The sequence below is a fragment of the Corvus brachyrhynchos genome, unplaced genomic scaffold (genome assembly GCF_000691975.1).
Source record: "Corvus brachyrhynchos isolate BGI_N302 unplaced genomic scaffold, ASM69197v1 scaffold17, whole genome shotgun sequence".
NCBI lineage: Eukaryota > Metazoa > Chordata > Aves > Passeriformes > Corvidae > Corvus > Corvus brachyrhynchos.
Window position 1 is genome coordinate 6,181,050 of NW_008240046.1, and position 23,621 is coordinate 6,204,670.

The window sequence follows — 23,621 nt, forward strand, 5'->3', positions numbered from 1 at the left end:
TGGGACAGCTCAGTGAGACAGGCAGGAGCAAGGTGCTTTGAGTACACAAACCTAGTGGAGCTGATTTTTACTGCATGGTGCTGTAGCATATTGCATACTAACTTGCAGTAATATGGCAAAACCAGTTTTACAAGAGCTGTTAAAAAAGATGCCTCATATATTATTCAAAGTCCCCAGGTATTTCCTATTGCAGAGACAGTTTGAATTTCACATTTGTAGTGCATCATCTGTGAAAAGCTTTGTACTTCTGTGGCCTGGGCATAAACTGTGGTGAGCTCCACGTGTGTACTGTCTCATTGTCTCAATTTTGGCTGAGAGGGAGTGGAGCCAGGACAGCTGACCTGACCTGGCCAAGGGGATATTTCATAGCACAGAACATCGTGATCAGTGTATAAACTGCGTGGCAGTTGGCTGGGGGACTGCTGATTACTGCCTGCAGATGGGCTGGGCATCAGTCTGCAGGTGGTGAGCAGTGGTACTGTGCATCATTTGTTTCTCTTGGGTTTTCCTCTCTCTTTCTCCTTTTAATTGCTATTGCTATTGTTACATTTTACTTTGTTTCAGTTATTAACCTGTTCTTATCTCAACCCACAAGTTTTACTTTCTTTCTGATTCTCTACCCCACCAGGGCAGAGGTCAGTGAGTGAGCAGCTACGTGGTACTTTGTTGCCAGCTGGGGTTAAACCACAACAGCTGTATGGATCTGCATTCATTCATAGGTCTGAAAAAGGACTGAATGCTCATAAATAAATTGATTATGAAAGTAAACAGTGACATCAGTTGGTGGCAATTCTTCTGGCAAATTACATGAAATAATAAGAATATCAAGCTTTATTTGATACAGAAATGCCATAGAAGTGTGTTTGAAGGTAGTCCCAAATGTTCAAACAATGGGACTAACAATTTCCTTTCCCAAGGGATGGTAACTATCAAAATACTACAGCAGTAAAGATGACTGATTATTGCCAGGACTATATTTGACTAAGATATGCCATCATCTTTTGGAAATTCAAAACTCTGTGGGTTTTTCTGTATTTAATTTTATTGTTACAGTTATTTTTTAAATTTGGAAATGAAAAATTAAATTGTGACTCAATTCGTGACAAAAATTAAACTGAACTCAGTCATTCATTAGCTAGCATGTTTTACATATTTTGTCTACAAATCCCTATAAAACTAAATATTGTGATGTACTTATCTATAATTCACAATGCAATCACATATTTTCAAGAACATATTTATTTTTAATGGTCCGACTATTTTGTTTTAAATAATTATGAATTCCATCTGCCTTTCCTTCTCTACAATATATTTATATTGACCATAGTTAAGATTTAAAATTAAAAGTGGATAATGACATAAGAAGTAGGGTTGCAGACATGTCCATGTAAGATATCATGAGATCCATTTGAGCTTTACTGTCAGGTTCCAGTTTTAACTTGCCTTTTAACCATTCTGGGCATTTGCAAGGGAGGACTAAAGCACGTGTGGGCATTTGAGTAGGCAAGAGCAGAGGAATGGGAGAAAATACTGGAAAATTGTGGAGAGGTTGGAATAAAATAATCCTTGCTCCCTTTCTGTTATTAATGAATTGGAATAGAAGACACCTTGACCTGAAATGCAGGTTTAAAATGGCTTCAGAGGTGCTCAATCTTTCCAGTCACTCAGATGTGACTTGGGAAATGCTAAGTGGGGACTGCTGCCTTTGCTCCCTTTCCCTGCCTTTGTCCAAGCAGTGGGTACAGGCACACGTGTGGGCACTGCTCCAGCAGTCACTCACTTGGCTTGCTGTCCCTTGGAAACAGTGCTCTGGTTCTCCAGGGCTGGATGCTTTGCAGTGCACAAGGACTTGCCTTTAAAAGTGACCTAGCCAGAGCTTTATCAGAGGTTCTTCCATCATTTTTGCTGCTGCTAATCAGTATTCCCCAGTGCATGAGTCATAGTAAGTACCAAATAATTTAATAATATCGATGCAGGAATTAGTGTAGCTCTGAACAAAAGAATGAATAAAAAGGTCTATAAGGTGAGTAGGCTTGGTTACTGCTTTTCAGACAGAAGATATTCCTCCCTAATCCTGAAAACAAAGCCTTGAGAGTCCCAAACCAGTCTCCTGGAGTATCTTTCTCAAATAAGTAAAAACTGGGCCAGGACCAAACAGCTACTTCAGTATGTAGAATGATGGTACTGTGATTTAAGTAAAGACTTCTGTAAAAGGTTGATGTTTTCTGTACCAGCTACATTAGTGGCATGCTTAATGCTAACCTTTCAGTAAATATATTGGTATAAAATCTGTGATTATGTCATCTCTGCTAGATCTGTGAGGGTCACTATTAACTCTGCAAAAGTAGGACGTCCTTCAGGTTTCTGAAAAGAAAAGCAGAGGATAAACTTATGTTAGCAGATTGGTCAACTACAGCACCAGACTTCAGAAATTGGATAGAAGTACATATGAGACACAACTTAAAAATTACATTTTATTAATACAGAAGAAAAGATCAAGTTTGTCATTTGAGAGAAAAAAAATAATCTGCTATTCATGACACCAGCAGCATGAGCACAGGCACTTGTCAAAAAATTCCTGAAATTCCTTTATACTTATTTCAATTCTGGATCAGAATTCCTATGGAATTTCTCCTTGCAGTAGGTCTATGGAAAGCCCTACCTGTCAGGAAACCATGATACTCAGGAATGCTTCCTGGATTGTTGAAAAAGAATCTTCACTGCTGTATAATTTGAAGTGCTGCAGCTCAGTATGGAACGAACTCCTGTCTGGTGGCAGACAGAAAAGAGAACTTCTTCCCCATGATCTCTCTGCTGGCTAGCACTCCAATGGATGTTTGCAGTAAGCAAGCAAGCTGGATGCAATCTAGATTTCCATATCTTAAGGTTTTTTTTTACTCAGAATTTAAAAATTTCATACAGAGTTAAAAGGTGGGAGATAAAGGAGACAATGGAGCAACAAGATTCCCTGGCTACTCACTGTGTGTGCCTACACATTTACATGAAAAAATTGCACACAAAGCTCTTCTGAAAATACTTTTAACCTAAAATAAAAGATTCATTTCCTAGAGACTAGAGAAGGAGGGTGCTCAAGGGATTAATAAGGTGGATAAGTTGATGAAATCAGTGTTTTGATACCAATCTAGGAAGTAATAGGTGCTGGACAAATGGCAAAAGAACATGAAGTACTAAATCAGTTTGGGGAGGGTGAAAGGGGCACAGCCTAGGAGCTGTACTGATGTACAGAGATACTGATATACACTTGAAAAACGGGGTTCAAAATCTATATTTAGTGGGCATATCCACTTGGTATACGAATGTGTTACAGTTATCATTCAGAGCAGATCTAGAGAAAGCTATGCATGATACAAAGGTGTGAAAAAGGTACTACATTGGACCGAGTAGAGAAACATGACAACAGTGGCATATTCCAACCCAGGGATGGTCTAGACCTATTGTACTGATAGTGTGCTTTATATTTATTACCTGCAACAGTCAAAAGAAGCAGAAGCTTGTAAACTTAGGTGTGATTTGTGAAAAACATAGTTGAAGATGCTGAGAATGCCATAGATGTGAAATAAGGATTTAATGTCTTGATCTTTTAAGATTGCTTTTATATCCACATTAAAAATTAATAATAAAGTAATACCCCAGGGAAACAGAAAAGGCAACAAACCTCATGCCAGCAGCTGTACATGACTTTGTACACATGATGCGATGCCAAATGTGGTCGATAAAGTCGGTTACCCTGAGAAATCTCATGGACAACTTCAGCATTTGACTTGGTTTCAAAAGGCATTTTGCCTTCTGTGAAAACTTCCCACATCAGTACACCTAGAAGTGAACCAAAATAGGTTTAGGACAAAAAAAAGACACCAAACCCACAAGCTTTTAACAATATTAGGAAAATAAAAAACACTCCTGATTCTTTTTTGTATTGAAAAATACATGAAAATATGGGCAGCCTGAGCTGAATGAAGGATACAACCCAAACCATTTTCAACTAATGTAATTCTGCTCTCTTTTGAGTCGGCTAAGGTGGTGGTCCACGAAACTCAGATGAAGATATATTTGGCTAATGAGGACTTATCAAAAGTGCACATTTCAGTCAAAATCTACTTTTTAGGTACATAACCTTCCTACTGAAAAACCCATTTGTCCAATATAAGCAAGATTTGGAAAATGGGAAGGACTGCAGCTTAAGATAGGTAGTGCAAGTAAAAAGTTACATTTTCCTGAATCACGTCAGTAGTTTTATGGAAGCGTAGTTGCACATTCACCTAATCAACTCACCAAAAGACCAGACATCTGATTTGCTGCTATATTTTTTGAAATGAAAGACTTCGGGAGATGACCATTTGACTGGAAACTTGGCACCGGAAGAGCTGATATATTCATCATCAATGACATACCTAAAGAATAAGAGGAAACCACATGTATTTGAATGAGTGACATTTTCACAAATGGTTTAGAATTCCATAAAAATAGCGTCAATTTGGAAACAACAAGACTATATCACTATTTTAGTATAAAATGAACAAAAAACCCATACTGGAAGCTATTTACTTAAAGAGATTTCTGTTTAAATAAATTATTTGGAGTATTCATCAGAAATATGTCAGAATAAAACATTTTGATACTATCATAAGACTGACAGGATGGTTATTATTGTCATCTTGGGTGTACATTGATAAGACACACCACCATGGGCAGGAAAACCAGTGGCAATAAATAATTGCTTTTTCTAAAAAAGTCTTTTTTTAAAAGGATCCACCTTTTCAACCACTTGTTCTACCAAAATATGACTCTTGCTGCCCATCTTCACAGATGCAGTATTAGGGACATTGTTACCAAAGCAACACACAAAGAAATGTTCATCACATTTGAGGCAACGGTTCTTGTAGGTGCACTAAAGTAATTGTTTTTGCCCAAGCTTATAGGAGCTGACCTCCCAGATAAGATGAAATTATGTGCCTAATGCAGGCATTTATAGGGCAACACTTTAAATGGTTACTAGGCTGACCCCTACATACTTAGAGACTCTGGGCACATTTTCCAAGTACTACTGTCCTGAGCAGATCACAGACGTGCCGTACACATTTATTCTCAGGGAAAGCATAAAGTTAATTTTTTTAAGCACCTTTTAAAGGAGGTCACATTGAAATAAATAATCTCTTTGCCTCACTTTCTCATTTTGGTGCAGGCACAGAAGCATGGGAGTTTATTGAATAAGGAACATATGAAATAGCAGTACAAAATAAACCTGTAGTTGTAGTTGTGAGCTCTGAATAATTAGGTTGTGTTCCCATCACTTTTCCACAGCCTCCCCAGGAGAGTGAGTCCTAGAGCCACACAGCTAATCTCCACTTTGTGGCCACAGTGAGCCATTCAGGTCCATTATTCTTAAGCTAGACGCTGACAGCCACCTTGGTCTTACTTGTTTCCTGTTTCATTTGGATAAGTCCAGAGCCCTGATATTGGCCTTACCCTTTTGGGGAGCAGTACAACCGTGGTACAGGATAGCCCTTTGAAAAACAAGTTCTTAGCTATGAACTTCTAGGGTGTTGAAAGCATGAGGTTAGAAATATGGGGCAAAACCAAAGGAGCATAGCTGTGCTGATCTAACGATTTGCAGCTGCAAGGTAAGTGTCACCACAACCTTCTGCTCAGAGCCACTGACTCTTTCAATCTCATCTGCCTCCTAAGTGAGCTGATTCAGTCTGCTAATCCCACGGAAAAAACAGCCAGTAAAACACAAAAGTGGAGAGCTTTGTGCTGAGCTTGGAAGAGGAAAGAAGGAAGGAGACATCCCCTTTGGGTAGCATTCAGTCATTTGGTCAGCTCAGCTGTGTCCTCTGAGGAAAGTCCATGAGGCTAGAGCGATGTTTCTCAGGCTGGTGCTTGTCAGAGTTGAGTGGGCTCTCTTTCCTCACTTTGGCTGGTTCTATTGCTAAGCAGAAAAACCACTTCCCTGCCAGGGCAGGATGTATCACACTTCCTGCCCACCCTCCTGGTCCTCCCTCCATCCTGCCTCACCTACTCAGCTACCGCTGCCTCGAGAGGTCAGAACCAGCTCCCAGTCCTGTCCCTGGTGACTTTCTGTCCTCCATCCTGCTCAGGAAAGTTGGGGAACTTCTTTCTTCAAGCTTCTGTGCACTCTGGGCACTTCTCTGCCCATAAACACCTCTGAAGTTTACCTAGCACTTTGTTTACCTATCTTGCACTCACCAAGAGTGACACGTCACATGTCACAGAGATGTCACATGACATCCCGTTCATGGTACAGCGGTTAAACAACATTACAATTTTCATCAGAATTCAAAAATTAACCACAGTGGGATTCCCCAAACCAGTGAAGCAAGCAGAGAGGTTAACTAAAGATCATGCTGCAGCCCTCTGAGAATAGGTGCTCACAAAACCCTTGTTGATGGCCTCGTACCTCGCCATGCCAAAGTCGGATACTTTAACGACATGCTCCACATTGACTAAACAGTTTCTTGCAGCCTGGGGAAAATGAGAGAAACATATCTGAAATCTTTGTTAAAGAATTTTAAGAAAAACACAGCAGCTGATTATATTTGCTTCAGCTCATACTGTTTATATCTGAAAGGAGATTAGTGTATTGGTCAAAAATATTTGTGAATTTTTGTCTCTGAGTCAGTGAACATATTTCACTACTGTGTAGTTACACATACATAGCACATAACAAATGCTTGTAGGGTGAGTTGCAATATGTTTAGATATTCTTGAATGGTGAAAGAATTTCAGGCTGCAGTCTAATGATCCAACCAGATATTTTCCTGAATATCAACACTAGGACAATTACTGTGAAGTTTAAACATGTTTTTTTATGTTTTCATTACAGAAATCAAGAACCTCCTGGTAATTTTCAAGATTTTACACATCTTAATGCAGCTAGGTAGGAGAGAAGGAAGATTTCCTCTCTACATCCAAATGTGAGCATTGAAAAAGTATCAGGGAGTAAAGAAACAAGCTCTTCTCCTCTAATTCCCTGCCTATGGGCAGAAAAGCCGCTCATATATCCCAGCATTGAAGGATGGCAGTAGGGAGCCAAAAAAATATAGATAGAAAAAGATTTCATTTTTTAAAATTCTCATTGTTGCTGACCTTTTGTAATGCTGTGATTCTGGTTGTATTGTGATCACCTTTCTATTGAGGTGTCCTAATACCAGATAGTTCCATGTCAATATCCTAATTCTCTCTGACCTCCAACAGAAAAACTTTTCTCAAGTAGTTTTTTGATCTCTCCATGGGCAAAATAACAGCTGAAAAGTTTGGGTTTGCCTTACTAGATCCTGTAGGGCTGAAGTCTTACAGGACACATAATGTCCCATAAAGTGCAACAGCACATTCTTTACTGCAAGTATTTGTCAAGAGCCTCAGAAAACCGATTGTACTTACTAAATCACGGTGAATAAAGCTATTTCTTTCCAGATATTCCATCCCTTCACAAACATCCTGGCACATGCTCAGGAGAATGCCTCTGCCAAGTTTCCCCCTCCTTTGCCGAAGGTAATTGAGCAGGCAACCATTTTCCATGAATTCAGTCACAACGTAGAGAGGTTTGTGATGTGTACACACTCCATAAAGCTGGACCAGCTTTGGGTGGGAGAGTTTCCTGTTTAAAATCACATTTTAGACAGGCTAATATTTGTTCTTGGCAGGTAACTAGACCTTTGATTCTCATGATGGTTTTGAAAAATACTTTCACTACTTGATAAACAGTATCTTATTCAGCTGTCTTCAGAGCTCTCCCACTACCTAGCACATTCCGGTCTACAACTTCCTCCAAAAAGTTCACTCTGTGAACTCATAATTGCTCATCAGTTATATAAATGCAGTGAATGCAAAGCTTGATATGGTTGGTGCAAAATGCAAAGGTCCAGTTACGCTTGGCCTGCAGGCAGGAACCTTGACCCTGCAAGAGTTCTTCTCTGGGCTTTGCCAAGACCTCATGTGGATACTTCCCTAATTTGCAAAATTTGCAAATATGGTAATATGGTTTCTCAAAAGCTTTAGTTACATAAAAGCTCTGCCAGTGTTCCTAGAGACACTGAGTTATGGATTAAAGAATAGTTGTAGGAGCATGTTCACATTTTTCCAGAACATTTACTCCCCATTGAGCTCCACAGTACAAAGCAGGGCACACTCTAAAGGAAGAGTCTGGGCATAGGAAGCATCTGCATCTGTTTGGTTCAGACCTTTACATCAGCCTTTCTGTCCCCCACATCCATCATTCCCATCAAACTGCTTTGTCTGTTTGTTTGAAATGCAATTAGGTTATATTCATTTCTTGGTAAACTGACAGAACATCCTTTGTACTTACATCATCAGTTTGGCCTCCTCCATGAAATCATCTTCAGACATTGCACCTTCATTGATTGTTTTGATGGCAACCTTGATAGTTTCTTTCCATTTACCGAGATAAACAACTCCAAACTGCCCACGCCCAAGTTCTTTCAGGAACACCAGTTCAGATGGGTTTAATCCCCATTCCTCTGTAAAAGCAGCCCAATATGCCAGAAAAGTCAGGCCAACTTTCCTGAGCCATGCTCCAGGACACACACCTTGCCAGCTGCAGTTAATGCACGCAGCGAAGCATCATACCTGTGCATGAGCTATAACATGTTTTAAATATCTGAAAATTTTCACTGGCTCACATATGTTTAAATATAAATTATATTTTAGAGTTTGAAGAATGTGATTAGGGATTTTGCTTAATGTAGAAATGTCTGAGGCTTGAAGATAAGGCAAGTGTTTAGCTTTGATTACACATGAGAACTTTTTTGGCATTATTATATGTGATGTTTTTAGCTCCAAAGCAGTTCCAGATGGATAGTATAGCTACAGAAATAGTCAATGGCTACCTTTGTTGTAGTAACTACAATAGTTCTACCCTTCAGAAATATTAAGCCTTGAGATTCATGGGAACATGAAAAATACTCAGTTTTGGAGGTTCCTATTGTCCAACAGATGGTATGAAATTCCTGATCTATATACACAAAACTGGCATTTATTTCTTGTTTGTTTTAATACCATGTAAGATTCCATTCTTATTTCTAAAACCTGTATAACTGACAATCTTCTCCATAAATAGTATTAATTTCAGGTTTCAAGTTCAATTTCCTAAGTATTTAAATAAATCAAATAGCCTTTCAAACATCATTTTGAGTCTTAGGTTCACTTAGAAAAGTCCAAATAGCTCTGAACTGCACTGGTGGTTGTAACAGAAGCACAACAGTCACTGCACAGAAACAGCTGAGTCAGGTGTCTCATTTGGTACTGACACCTTACACTGTTTATGTGTTTCTCATCACCAGGAATTTCACAGATACAACTTAATTATTATCTGGGTGAATATGATCTAAGCTCTTGCCTAGGCAGATAGCTAAATCTCCTTCAAAAGAAGATAAAAATTTTACCATAACTCAATTCTACTGTTTCTGGTGAAGTACATCCATCTGATCTGACTGGATGTCGGAGACGTGTAATAAGACCTGTAGGGGACAAAACAACAATATTTTGCTGACCAATTACTTAATTTTAAAATATGCCATATCATACCTCTTCTCAAACAAAAATACTTGGAATCTGATGTAAATTTCTTATTTCTTGAAGTTACTTTTGCTTACAGTTTGCTCAGATAAAACACTACAGTTAGAAGAAATGGAGAAAGACTTTAATAGGGCCCTGACTACAAAAGTATTTATACTTTCATAAAGCCAACAGTGATACTCTTGCTTGTTTGTACAATGACAGTGATCTTAAATGAGTTCTAAAATGCTGTGTCACTGACCTAAACAGTGTCTGCCAGCACGACTTCCCAGGTTTGAAATATTTTTGTGCCTGTCATTCATTTCTTTTGCATTCATAGGCCAATAGTACCAGTGACTACATCCCTCACCAAGGACTCCCTGCATTCATTGATTCTTCCCACTATTACTTTTAGGGCCATTTCTGCTACAAGTGTTTCCTACAATCCTCCTTCCTCCAGCAAAAGGCTCTGTCCATTTCCATATCTTCCTCTCTAACTAGTGAAGTGATCTCTGTGTGTTTTCCCATCTTCATTCCTTCAGAGTAAAACCATTTTAGATTGTATTAAAATTATGGGCAGAACCAAGCTGAAGGATATTTTTCATGCAAAAAATTATAAAAATCTGCCATCAGCCAACAGTTAGAGGTGTCTAACCCTGGTAAGCTGAAAGCCGGTGTTAAAGAGTCCTTGTGCTCCTAATTCTGACACTGATTGTTTGTGGTATGGGTTGGGTTTTTCTTCAAAATCAGTAGAATGCTGCCTGCTGATGCACAGCATAGCTCCTGCTTTTATTAAATTGCATGTATACAGGTCCTTGTCATAGACAAAGAAAGAATTATGATCAAATTTCACCCAAGCCCTATTCAGTCAAATATGAACAAAGAGCAGGCTTCTATCTTTGCTAAAATTATTTAATACATCTAAATGAGTTTAGTAGTTTCACTTCCCCCATGGTATATGCACACAACAGCTATGACTTTGGCATAAAGAATCAAGGCATATTTAAATTCATTAGCAATAGAAACACTTGTGTCTCTTTTTATAAGAAAAGTATTAGGAAAAGATGTAAAACCATATCAGCTTACATGCATTACCTGCAGCATTGTGTTGATGATACTTGATGAGTTCAGGAACAGATGAAAAGAGATAGTTTTCTGCTACATAATATTGTCCGAAGTGATTTTGTTTAATTTGATAATGTAGAATATCTCCATTATGACTTCTGAAATCAACAAAGCATTGTAATTTTCAGTAAAAATAATTTATACTATAAATCTGCTTAAATTTCACTTTGAATTATGAAATTGAAAGCATAGAAAAATCTGAAAACTTGGGATACAGTTCTCAACTTAAAATGGCTGTGTGCAGCTGGGAAACTGTTTGAGGAGAAAAAAAAAACAAGACTCCTTGAACGGCTATTTCTCCCAACTTTGGGAGATAATTGCACAATGGTTTTTGTTGCCCAAGTATTTTTTACCCCTGTACCATTGCAGTCATAATAAATAGCCATAGTGTCCAAGAAGTGTTCCTCCTAATTAAGCATTTATTTGAATATAACCTCTTAAAATTAAAATGTCCCTAATTACCTATATTTTCTCCCAAAAACTTAAACACAAATTCATTTATAACATGGGATTAAATTTTCTGTTCTACTTCTTCAAAGGGTCTTCATTGGAGCCTTTATTTGATACCTTTGTTTTTCTGTATTTTCTGTCTTTTTTGTTTTCTGTATATTTTGCTGCCCATCTATCCCTGCTTTCTATGACACTCAAAATTAAGAAGTTAAGTTTGCATTTCAGGCTGGTGGTTGCTGAAGGTTAGCTCTCTAAATTGTGGACACATGGTCACAACAAGCAGAGATCAGAGTACAGAAACATTATACAGTCTGCATTATCAAGTCATTATCAGGAACATTACTGAGCCTACAGAAATTGTGAGCCTGTCCCCAGCACAGGGATGGTGGGGAGGGCTGGCCCCATGTTTCCGGGCGGGAATGGAGGGAGGGAGAGGGTGGTGGTAACAGCAATGCCTTTGCTCCTCTCACCTCTGGCTAGCTGTAAGAGGGAGAGAAGAAAAGCAGACACAGTTGATACAGGAGGATGTAGGAGGGCTGATGAAAAGGGTATAAAACAGCTTGAAGGGGGTTAAGTCAGTGCTGTAGGTGATTGCTCCTGATATGGGCAAAAGTGAATCCTGTGGCTGTTGTCTGGCAAAAGTAAGAGTGCACAGTAGGGGTGAGGTGATTTTAGGAGACAAACAGGAGAAGTTTGAGGACAGCAGAGTCTGGGATGAATTAACAGTGCACAGAACCTATGGAGAAAAGAAACAGTTTGGTGCAGTGGCCAAAGGCTGTGGCATGGTTTCCACAGCAGATTATTTGAGAATTTCAGTGAGTGCAGGTAATCTTGTCTGGACAGGACATTTGCACAGCCAGTGATCCACTGCCCACCATCATCTTTTCTGTACACATGATTATTAACTCTGCATGAACAGCATCCCAGTGGTTCCCTGAACTTGTGCACTGCATGTCCGACCTACCCAATTATTCTGAGGAGTTTGGAGGAAGCTTTTCCATCACCTCTTGATTCAAACCCTAACCATTCAGAGGAACTCACCCTTTAGCCCGCGAATACATGGACAGCGTAAGAAGACCTTGTCGGCTTGAATCTCTGACAACAAATGCACCTTCTTTGGGCTGAAAAGAAATCCAAGTAGAGTTATTTTATGCTTTTGAGCTTCAATAATGCTCCCTTGAGACAGGAATTGCAGCTGATTAACAAATTCTGTACAATACCTATGACTGTTTGGGAGGAAGACAAAGAAGTAAAGAATAGGAATGGATATCCAGGTACATGGCAGAGCAAAAAAAACCCCAGAGAAAATAATAAGTGCCAGGTAACTTCTTAGAGATAAGTGATTTAGCTGAATTGTACTCTTCAGTGTGAAGTAGTCAAAATGCTTTGACTTATTAAAAAATCAAATTGTACAAATCACTAGAAAAAAATACAGTTAAAACAGTTTTGTCTGAGATATTCTTCCCTTGTCTTTCTTGTCCCAGGCCTGAGTTAGTCCTTGAGCAAAGACCCAACGAGTTTGACTGAGTTAGGCACTTTAGTAACTGACAGGGGTAGAATGCAATATGGATTGTTTGCTCTGTATTCAAGGAAGACGTAGCAGTTTTGTCAGGTTCTGCTAAGCTCACTGATTAGCTTACTACATGGATTTCAGTCTTCAATGTCTAATGCAACAGACAAGTACAGTAAGCCATGCAATTCGATTTATCTAGCATGGAAAATCTACATAGAATTTGGTGGGGCTACAATTTAAAGCTTTGTGAAGTCTGGATAGTCTGCACTGTATGCCTTTTTATTTCAAGGTACTTTCTCTCTTACAGCAGACCATTTGGATTTGGATTTGGATTTGACTGTGATAATGCTCTTGATGCCTCTACTGATAGATATTTTTCAGTACTGTTAGCTCTGTGTGCAACCTGAGTTACCTTCTGGCGCAAGAGAAGTTCTGCTTGGCTTCTGTTTATGTTTCTGCAGTACCACCTGCAACAAGGAGATAACCTATCCTTAATTTCAGCCAGTAAAAATGAATGTTTGCTTTGTTTCACAGTTTAATAATTGCATTATTCCAAGTCAAAAATGTGTTTAGAACTATCATTGTATATTAACATGTCTTAATTTGGAATTGTTTTATTAGATCTTTTTTTAAAGAACTTTCTGGCCCCAATTTACTGTGACTAAATAATAGCTCAAATAAAAGAAACCCCAGGAAAGAGTTACGCCAAACTGTGATGAAATTTACAGTCCTGGATGATGTGTCAAGCCTTCCTTCTCTACAATTTTTCAGAATTTTAATATTCTCTCCAGCAATTTAAATTGGAGTAATTGGAATTAGCTACATGATCACAACAGGGAAAGACCAGAATACAGAAACATTAAGCATTGAGTCTAGAGAAATAGAAAACATCTGGACTCTGACACTATGATTCATGCAAATGAATGTTAATTCACTTTAAGAATAATGTTTTGTAAAAAAAAAGTGAGCTTTTGATAAACATGTCAATGTCTAATAAAAATTCAAAGGATCAAGCATTAAAATGTACCTCTGCAATCCATTTTTAGAAATGAAAGCACAATTATCATTTTCAAAGGTACTTACTTGTACGTTTCTAAATTACTATTCCTGTTCTCGGTAACATAGTTGCTAGGAATTAGACCTTCATTCCTGAAACAACATATTGGGATAATATTATCGTATAGTGTGAAATATTAGTAGGATTAGGATATACATCATCCTTTTGTTGAATTACAAAGGGGCTATGTTGCTAGATTCTGAATTCCAGCATTAGAACTGAATAAAAATTTGAGTCCTTTCATCCCAGGCATAACATTTTTGTCCCACAACTGTGGATGGCTACTCAAATGAAAAAGTCAGATGGTATAGGCTAAGATATAGAAAAAAATTATTTTTCTTCTGAATCAGAAGCCACCATCTTAGTTTTCAGCCTATTCAAAGCTTTTATATGAAGAAATATAAAGTGTGTGCTTACTTGTATATACAAAATAGTTGTCAGTATACTTTTGCTGAAAACCTGAGTTGAGAAAAAGCATTTAAAATATTTAAAGGAGAAATCTGAATGGAAAGGAGATGGTTATAACATAACATACAACCATTCCCAACATAAGAATGCAAAGGAGAAAGGAGAACAACACAAAACAAACCTAAGTGTCAAAAGGATCCTAACTGAAGTTTATCTAGTTCTCTAAAATACCCAGGTATTTTGGGTAAGAGGGTTTTTTTCAGGTATGTCTTCATAATCTCTATGGTTTTATGACATGTTTACACATATACACTCCACTGTAAAGCACTTGAAATATGGAAAGCTGGATTTGCACATGGCTCAGAGCCCAGTGATTCACATGGTCCTCAAACACCTTGCTCAGGAAATTACTGAGTGTAGGGCTTAACTCTGAATTCCCAACAGATTCTAGATTCCCTGTCCATTTCTGGGGTGCCAAACCCTGTTGAAAGTCTGCCCAGTCAGTCTGTGTGCCTCATACATAGTTGAGCACTTTCAAGCTTGTCCCTAAATTGTTTCACAAGTCTCACTTTTGCACAGGTTGTTTCAGGCTTTTTTTCTTTCTGTGTAGGGAGATTGAAATAGATGCCCTCTCTCCTACCCATGTCGGTCTCTTGCCTTCCACCAGAGGGGATCATACTGTTCGAGGATAATGTATTCTTCTGACTTCTTGAGCGGTAAATCCAAAGGTCCTCTAGCAAAGAAGTCATAGAGTGCAATAACTCTGGGATTCTTGCTGTAGTCTTCTAAGGCCTCGGCAGGCAGAGGAGGTAACGGCTTGTTCTTAAATTGCAACTGTCTCTTGCGCTAGTGAAAAATAAAAGTATTTTTCATAACCAGACCTTTCTCTCTACTATTGCTTGCATAATTCCCCTGCTATTATACTGTCTCAGTAACTAAGAAGAACTCATCATGGTTGCTACTGCCCCTTGTAAAGCACTATCATCTCATCACTTGTAAAACTGCAAGACTAAGTAGTTTGGTGCAGAAGCAAAAATGACAATGGAAAGTGGAGTGAATAACAAATAAGCTATCTGCCTTAGGAGGGGTGACTTCTACACTTTATGGATGCTGGGACAACTCCTCGCTGGTGAAAAAGCAGAGCAGCATTGAAATCAATGGAGGCACAATGTCTGGAAATTCAGTCATTTATCTGGAGAATTAACATACAATTCTGCACTGCAGATTTTCTTGGCAAACTGGCAGGAACATAATAATTTTCTTTTGCATCAGTGGAGGTTCTACCTTTGCACTTAGTTATACTTTGAAAACTCAGATTAAATCAACTTAGATCTAATAAAACTAAGGTGAACATTACATACCAGCTGAGCAGGGTGCACTTGCATTTGCCCAGCAGGGCATTCCCACCCTTGCCATCTCCATGACCCAAAACCAAAGTGGAAGAAGGAACCACCTTCTTCATGACAGCAAGCTTGGGAAACCTCACTGTGACCCTGTATTTACATCAGTAAGACTCTTCAGTTACCTTTACTCTGTAATTTTTATGCAACGAAGAACTTTACAAGCTCAAGAGCTAGTTACTCCCCTGCTTATTCTGGTACTGAGCCACTGTATGTCAAATCACTTCACTTGCCAAAATGTTACTTACCCGGCACTTCCAAATAGATTCATAGGAAACGTCTGGTTGTGAGGCAGAGTACTGGGTCACCAGGACAGTGTCCGGGTCCAGGTTCACATTTGTTCTCATTTCTCTGATTTTGAAAAACATGAAGCATTTGTGTGAATGCATATCTATAAACATTCACATAAAAATATCCATGGATATACATGCCTTCCTCCATTAGGAATATGCAGAGTACAATGTCTTTAAACTTCAGCATATTTGCTCTTCTACTGCAAATAGAAGGGTTTTAAGAAGTCCTTTTTCTGTAGATATTTATTTACGGAAAAGCTGAAGCATTTCACATACCTTTCTTGCACTGTGCAGCAGCAGCAGCAGAAAACAGACTGGATGGTGTGATCTGTGAACAAGAACATTTTCTGTATTTGCAGTGTTCCTGTTTGTTTGTTCACAAAACTTACAGAATTAAGGTCTACCTGATGTGCTTAGACACACTATTAGTTCTGTCTTGCTGTGAGATATCTTGCAAATCAATACAGCTGAACTTGCAGCCACCAAAAACAGCAGAGCTTTCTTACCACAGTCTCCCTTACAATGTTTTGGCAATTACGAGGCCATATATATGAGCTAAATCAGCTCACTAAATTAGCAAAAATAAATAATAAAAAAAAGACATTGTCAGCCAAATTCATACCAATTTGACTGATTACACCACCCTGCACAAGCTCTACCTGGTGCAACAAGGGGGATGAGAATCTCATCAGGGACTGGAGGTGGAGAACTGTCCCCTTCAGCACTGACATAATTTTTAGCTTATTCAAGCCAAATACAAAACCACATTTTTATGACAAAGTTTTCTTTATTTTGAGGTTTATTAAAGGACCCACACTATATTAATTTCTTTGAATTAATATGGATTTTCCTGTTTCTGTTGCAACCATTAGTATAATAAATGCACTAGCCCAGGTTTAAAGCATGGAGAGAATATATGCTTTACACTTGCATGTCAAGGGGCTGATAATCCTGAGAAAAATACATTGGATACATCATCACAGACATCAAAAATTTAGAGAGAAATCAATCCAATATATCTTGTATATGCAGCAGAGAGGATATGGTATTAAATAGGTTGAAAGGCATTAAGAAGATTTGAATGAGGTAAATAAATGGTTGACACTTGCTCTGGTCCACTTCTACGTGGGCTGAGACCTACTTTCCCCAGTTTGTGTTCCCGTAGCAGTTTGAGCCAAGCTGCAGCAGCTCTGGTCCCATACTCGTTCCCTCTGCACCTCATCTCATCTCAAAATGAGTAAGACAGGATGCTAAAAGGGCAGGTAGTCCCTTTCTGTTGGGTCAGCTCCCTGAGCTGTCTCACCCTCATGTGTCACCACTGGGCAGATGGGAGAGCAGCAGCACCTGCAGGACAGGCTCAGGTTCTCAGGCGCAATGTACAGTTCTTTAAGAAGCATGAGAGCCAGGGACGGAAAGAGAAGGTTCTCCTCATATTCTGCTGCATTAACAGAAAATAAACTTTATATCCCACTATAATGTGTCTTATTTTTCTCTGCCACAGAGGCCATAGTTTGCAAAGAGGCTTCAGATTTTTATTCGAAATACACTTCCCAAGGTCTCAGAATTTTTCTGCTTTGTATTTCACATGATATTTCTTTGTGTAGTCCCATCAATTCCTTCCACTTTATTCGTTTTTCCCTCGTGGCATTTTTGCATTGTTGATCCTAATGAACCAATCCAGCCTGGAATAAATAGGATGCCCCTTCTGGTGTCCTGTGAGACTTTTTGCTAATGCCTAGTACCAACTGAAAGCCAAATATGCTGAGAGTATGCATCCTAGCATTCAAAACATTAAGCAACCTTACTACGTGATGAAAATTAGACTGTTGAATCCTGTGAAGAATCTACCGTGTGGGAAACTGATGAGCCAACAGTAATCAGAAGACACCATCAATTGTTTGGTAAAGATTTCCAGTGACAGCTGTGAAAAATGCAGCAATTAAAAATACCCAAGCCAGCAGACAGCTTCTCTTCAAAGAAGCCAGGCTAAAAAGATATGGGCAATGAAGTTTCTTTGCTGCATAATTGTCCAGTGTACATTGAATTGTCCCTCGGCCATTTAAAACTGTCTTCATGAAAGTGAACACCACGGGTGAAAAAATACTTGAGTTTCTTTTATTTCAGCCAGTGACATGAAGTTTACTCAATGTCTATAAAGTATGTAGTTATTTGCAAAAAGGAACATGACATTTGGAATCTTCTCTGTTTCTTCTCATTGAACCATCTAATCTAATTAAATATATTTTTTCTCATCAGATTATTTGCTCTCCATATAAAACACAAGAAATAGTTAGAAGCAGCACTGCAGATTTTCTAGGTAACACTAGAATAATTTTCTAATAAGATTTTAAAGATTTGACTATTACCATGAAAGCAAGATGTTCAGACAGATGTTATGGATATGTAATTCTGTCTTGTTTTCTTTATGAGCCCAATAGTTTGAATATATTTGTAGTGTAAGCTCAGGAATCCTTTTTGCCTTCAGTGAATCTCAGACTTGCTTTGTTAATTGATGATTTTTGTGTCTTACCCCCTCCTTTTACTGTGCTAAAAGCTATTAGCAATAAATGACTGTATGTGACATTTTAAAAAATAACATAAGCATATATGATATTGAATATTTAGCCTCTTGTCCTGTCCCTAAAACCACAGGAAAGGTATAGGTTGAAGCTGTAATCATGGTATTTCCTTCCTGGGATATGTGCTTCATTTGGTGAGCAATTTTTCCAAGGGTAGAGCGTGTAATCCAATAACGATGACAAAATATGATATGACAAATTCTGAAGACTATAAGTTAGGGCTCAGATTAGATGAAGGCCATGGATCAGACAAGACCATGCTGAACTGAATTGCGGGATCTGGAGGAGCAGCACAAACTTTGCACTGTTCTGTCAAAGTTTAGCTGTCCTCATTCACTCTGTTGGAGTATTTTAAGTGTGAAATCACAGCCTATCAATCCAGCAGATATTTATGATCCTAAAGCAGGTAATTTCCAGCTCTTTGAAAATGAATTTTTCTTTAAACATCTTTTCTCAGCAACCTCAGTCACTTCTGAAATTCTTTTGTCCCTGCATTAGTCCTAGAGTATTCGTGGACTGAATTCAGCAGAAATTAGTACAAGTGTAAATTAATGCAGTGCAAACTGTTCATTTCTGTTTGGAAATTCGTCAAGTCTGCTAGGAAACATTATCAAAGCACATAGAGAAAGGCCTTCTGCTCTGCAGAGCTAAGTTCTGCTTTAGTTAAATTGACTTAAGTGTGGAAGCCTTGACCTGATGGCTTGGAATTTCAGCATCTCAAGCAAAGACTTGTGTACTTATCTATGCATTTTACATCTCCCTGGGTCATTGGTAAGCTTCTTGAACAACACTTTTCCCTCCCGATTAAGTTCATATTTCTTAAGTTCATAACTCACTTTAGAAAGTAGGCCCAAACTGTGATGCTCTTTCAGAAAGATTTGGCCAACACTGCAGATGAGGAAAGCTTTGATACATTGAGTGAATAATTTGATTTAACTTGCTCTCCTCTTGGCCTCCTGCTTGCAGCCAAGGAAGATGCTGACACTGAGGGCTGTACTCCAGTGTGCGCTGTCAAGTAGTCGGAAGATGGCATTTCCTGCCTGACACTTCTCACCCCCATGTGCACCCTCCCATGTCTTGGGCTCTTCCTTTCTTTCTCTTTTCTCAACAGCCATCAGAAAAACTAAGAAAGAATTATAAACCTTAAACTCCTGTACTTTAATTTTTTAAAAAGCTAACATTTAAAATATAAATAAATTGAAAATACATTCTTAGAATTTACTCATTTAAAATATTTCTTCTTGATTATCCCTTCTGCTAGATCACTGAAATCAGTGGAACTATTCTATCTGATTTCCTTCAACTTTTCACCAAAGACTTTTTCCTAAGCAAAACACTGGATTTGTCAAGGAGTGTTAGAGTCACATACATGTTAGCAAGCCTTGATCCCCAGGTCCCTAACTCAAGTAACCACATTGAAGAGTTCTTAAATTAAAGATTAGTCACTGATGAGTTGTACTTCAGCAAGGAAATCACATTTTGGATTCCATGTTTTGAAGAGAACAGAGAGACCAATAAGATTTGCCATGTTATGACTGACAGACTGCTTGGACAGGACACAGGAAAGAAATACAGGCTAACAGGAAGAAATACTCCATAATTTTTAACAGTAAATTAATTTTGAGGTCTGTTAAAATGAAGTGCTTACGGAGCCCTTAATTTTAGATTCTACTTCTCTGTTTCCTACCTAACCAAAAAGCTTCCCAAAAATTTTTAAAAACTGATCAAATCTTGCTTCTTTTACATCCATAGCAAGGAAGATTTCCCCAGCACCCACAGCCCCATAAAATCTTCCAGCTCACATTTCCTTGACTTCTATCAAAACACAAGCTACCCAAAAATGTTGCTTTGATCCTCGGGGTACATCATCATGGAACAACTAAATTCAGTAGTTTAAAACCTAGGTTTAAATTAAACAAGATGAGTATTTGAGCTGTTGAATCTAGAACTTGCCAAATCTTCCTTCTTTAATTGTATAGAGAATTTTTTATTTCTGCAATTTTTGATGAAAGCTTGCAACCTTAGACAAAGTTATTTAACATAGGAACAAACAAATACAGTGCATTTCACCGCTAAGGTATTTTTCTTTCTGGAAACAACTACTTTAGGAGGAAGGCATTTGTTTATAAAGCAGTGTCATATTATCTCCCTGGTAAGCAAATACAAACCCCAACATTCGCACAGAGCCATGACAGCCTATCGAAGCACAGAGCCATACATTAGACCTATTGGGATGCTCAGTTTCAAAACAAGAAATAATCGTGGCACATGAAGCATGTGCTAAAGTAAAAACACCAGAAAACTGGCATTGAAGCTAATCTGACAAACACTCAGCCTAAAAATGTGCAGCTGACATTTTGATAATCAACATTTTAGTCCTGAAAATAAATTTATCTGTGCACAACACAGCAGATGGGATGCAAGAGGAAGAAGAAAAAGACGGGTCAGCTGTCAGGAACAGCCATTTGCTTAAGCAGCTTAAAGATAGTCCCATCAGAACAGAGAAGGCAGAGTGAAAACACATCCTGGCCTGATAGAGTCCCACAACACCCAGAGTACACTTTGGGTTGATAATGTCGTCTGTTTATGTGGCCAATTCACACACATACATATGCGCAATCTTCCTCCTATCTTCAGTTGTTACTCACTGCAAATAGCAGCTTTAGGAAAGTAACATCAAAGACAAAAGCAACAAGTTAGAAATAAATTTTTATCATTTGCATTTTATAATTTTATTATTTCACCATTTTGCTTTTCTTTTACTGAATCACCATTTCTCAAAGCACGCCTAACACTGAAAGCACTCTAGTCCATGTCTAAGGTTTGCACTTTTCTAGCATTTTTTGCAAGAAGTTTTTGCTCTTGCAATGAAGCAGAAGGTTAACTGTGTTCAACACTACAAACTCAGCTTCATCCATCAAACCTTTGCTGTAACACACAGTTTGCTTCCTGGTCTGGTCTGTTAGTTTTCAACAGTACAACAAAAACCAATAACCTGGTAGAAAGCTACAGTATAGTTTGTTTCTAAAAGCACTTTAAAATATGAGCTTTCAGCTTTGTGTCTGCAAGCTGAGGCTTCCTGTCTTTCCTGTGAGTTGAGTTTACTCTGGAGGAAAGACAGGTTTAGTTATACCAAACTTTCTATCTGTGTCTATGCAGTTTATGAGTTTAAGAACAGTTTGTGGGACTATCTCCCTATCTATACATAAAAGTAGTTGCTTTGCTAAATCCATCATACAGTGGATTAATATTTGTGCAATAATTTTGAAAGTCAAGACAAGCAGTCTTAACAGAGATTCCCTTAGTGCAAGAGAAAGCAGGTTCATATTTTTATATTTAAATGCTTCATTTGTTAAGTACACTGCTGTTGCACAAAACAAAACTACAAGATCAAAATATGCAGCCAAATTTACTTACAGGTAGAAAGAATCATGTCTGCTTATTCGTTTATATTAAGATGAAAATGCAAACCTCTCTTCATCAGCTGTGCCAGTAAAACAGCCCAAACTGAACTTTTCACTCTGATACGAAGCATGGTAAACCACAGACACCGCTTGACCGCGCCTACTTACCTTTTATTTAAAAAAAAAAAAAAGCCCCAAACAGAGTAGAAGGAGAAAAAACGGTCTGCTTTCTAGAATCAAACATTTTATAGAAAAAAAGTTATTAAACTGTTATCAGTAGGTCTAAGTATTTCTTTAAAAAAAAAAGTAAAAAAGCCAGAGCAGATGTAAATCACAACATTTGGTTTTGTTCAGATGGATTTTTCACCCCAACATCTGAAAAAATTCAGTTATAATAAAAATAGGAAGAAAGGCTGAAGTTGCTTAAGGGTGAGCAAGCTCATCCAGAAGAAAGGATGGTACAGCATTTCAACCTGCTTTTCAAGAGACCAAGAGAGTCAGCAACACAGCTGCCTCCAGAGGTGTTCTGATCCTTTCTAAAATTAGCCATCTAAGCCTACATTCAACTGAAAAAAAATGCACTCATCAAGAAACTGGGTGCCTCAGAGCTCCTGACATCCCAAGTAAGAGTCAAGCCCAATACCAAGTAGGCAGAAATTATCTTCAGGTACCCAGAAGAGGCAGGTGAAAGGGTCAGATTCAAAGCACCCACCCCACTGAGAAAACTGCTGCCAAAAGTCCACACAGTTAGGGTGTATTCTATTATACAAATTAATGATGAATATTTAATTAAAGTTCATTGCAAGCAATTAATCTTCTGATTTTCCTAAGCTTCATTTGGGTTTTAAGGGAAACATTATTTACAACATGACGCATTGTTGAAACAGTTAGCAACACCATGCTTTGGAAGATCTTTGAGAAAGTGGGGTTTAAATGAGTGGCTGGGGAAGGAAAGATGTGCTTGGCTTACCTTAAATGCTCCACATTGCTTTTTCCACTACTACTACTAGGGAGAGTAGAAACCCTAAATTTTCCCTTTTAACAATACCTGCTGCTGGTATTGATTGGAGAGTGGTTTTGGACTCAGCAATTTGATAAGTTGGTTTGCATGGTTGGAATAATCTTCTGAGACTTTGTCATTGAGAAAAAGGAAATAGGCATTTGAACCTTTTTTGGCTGCCTGTAACTTTTCAATAGAATAGCATTAGAAAAGGAAAGGACTTCTTCCAAGAAAGAGGAGGCTTCCTCCTTTTGAACATAAAGCCAAACATTTAAGCAAAGCAGGGTGGGGATCTAAGCATGTCCAAAACTGATTACAGAAATACTCAAATGCAAGAATGATGGAATGTATTAAGCTAACTATGGTTACTCTTAATAATTTCATTGGAAATAAACTTCACCGTATTTCTCTCTGACTACTTGAAAAAAAGAACTTTTTGTGCAATCTATTTGCTATTACATGTGGCACAATAGCACAAGTAACAAAAGAAAATGAAAACATTTAATAGAGCTACTCAGAAGGTGATTACAGCAAAACTGGAGTGTAAATACTCCTCATTTGCACTGCTACGAAGTTAGGTTAACTCAAGTAGGCTTCTGCAAGGCTGTGGAGACATTAGTCTCCAGAAGAGGGGACAGCACATGTAACTTCTAAGGAGAGTTCAGGTAATTCTGAACATTTCATCATGGCCAAATTAATTTAAATATGTATTCAATCTACCACATATATATATATATGAAGAGAGAGGGAGAGTGTATGTATACATACTGAAGTGTATATATATATATACACGCATATATATATATACACACATGCACTACCATAATGCCATATTCA

At 38.2% G+C, this 23,621-nt stretch overlaps 1 protein-coding gene across 1 annotated transcript; it reads right to left on the minus strand.

The window, feature by feature from the left end:
• Window positions 1-2,162: 2,162 nt before the first annotated feature.
• LOC103622542 (tyrosine-protein kinase TXK) lies at window positions 2,163-23,592 on the minus strand. Its single transcript, XM_008641521.2, has 15 exons — window positions 21,798-23,592; window positions 16,078-16,129; window positions 15,757-15,859; window positions 14,749-14,954; window positions 13,727-13,792; window positions 13,056-13,110; window positions 12,172-12,251; window positions 10,651-10,778; window positions 9,444-9,518; window positions 8,348-8,519; window positions 7,423-7,639; window positions 6,440-6,504; window positions 4,294-4,412; window positions 3,677-3,834; window positions 2,163-2,364 (listed from the first exon to the last, which is right to left on the minus strand). The coding sequence occupies exons 1-15, from the start codon at window positions 21,811-21,813 to the stop codon at window positions 2,296-2,298; spliced, it is 1,581 nt and encodes a 526-aa protein (XP_008639743.2). The 5' UTR covers window positions 21,814-23,592; the 3' UTR covers window positions 2,163-2,295.
• Window positions 23,593-23,621: the final 29 nt, after the last annotated feature.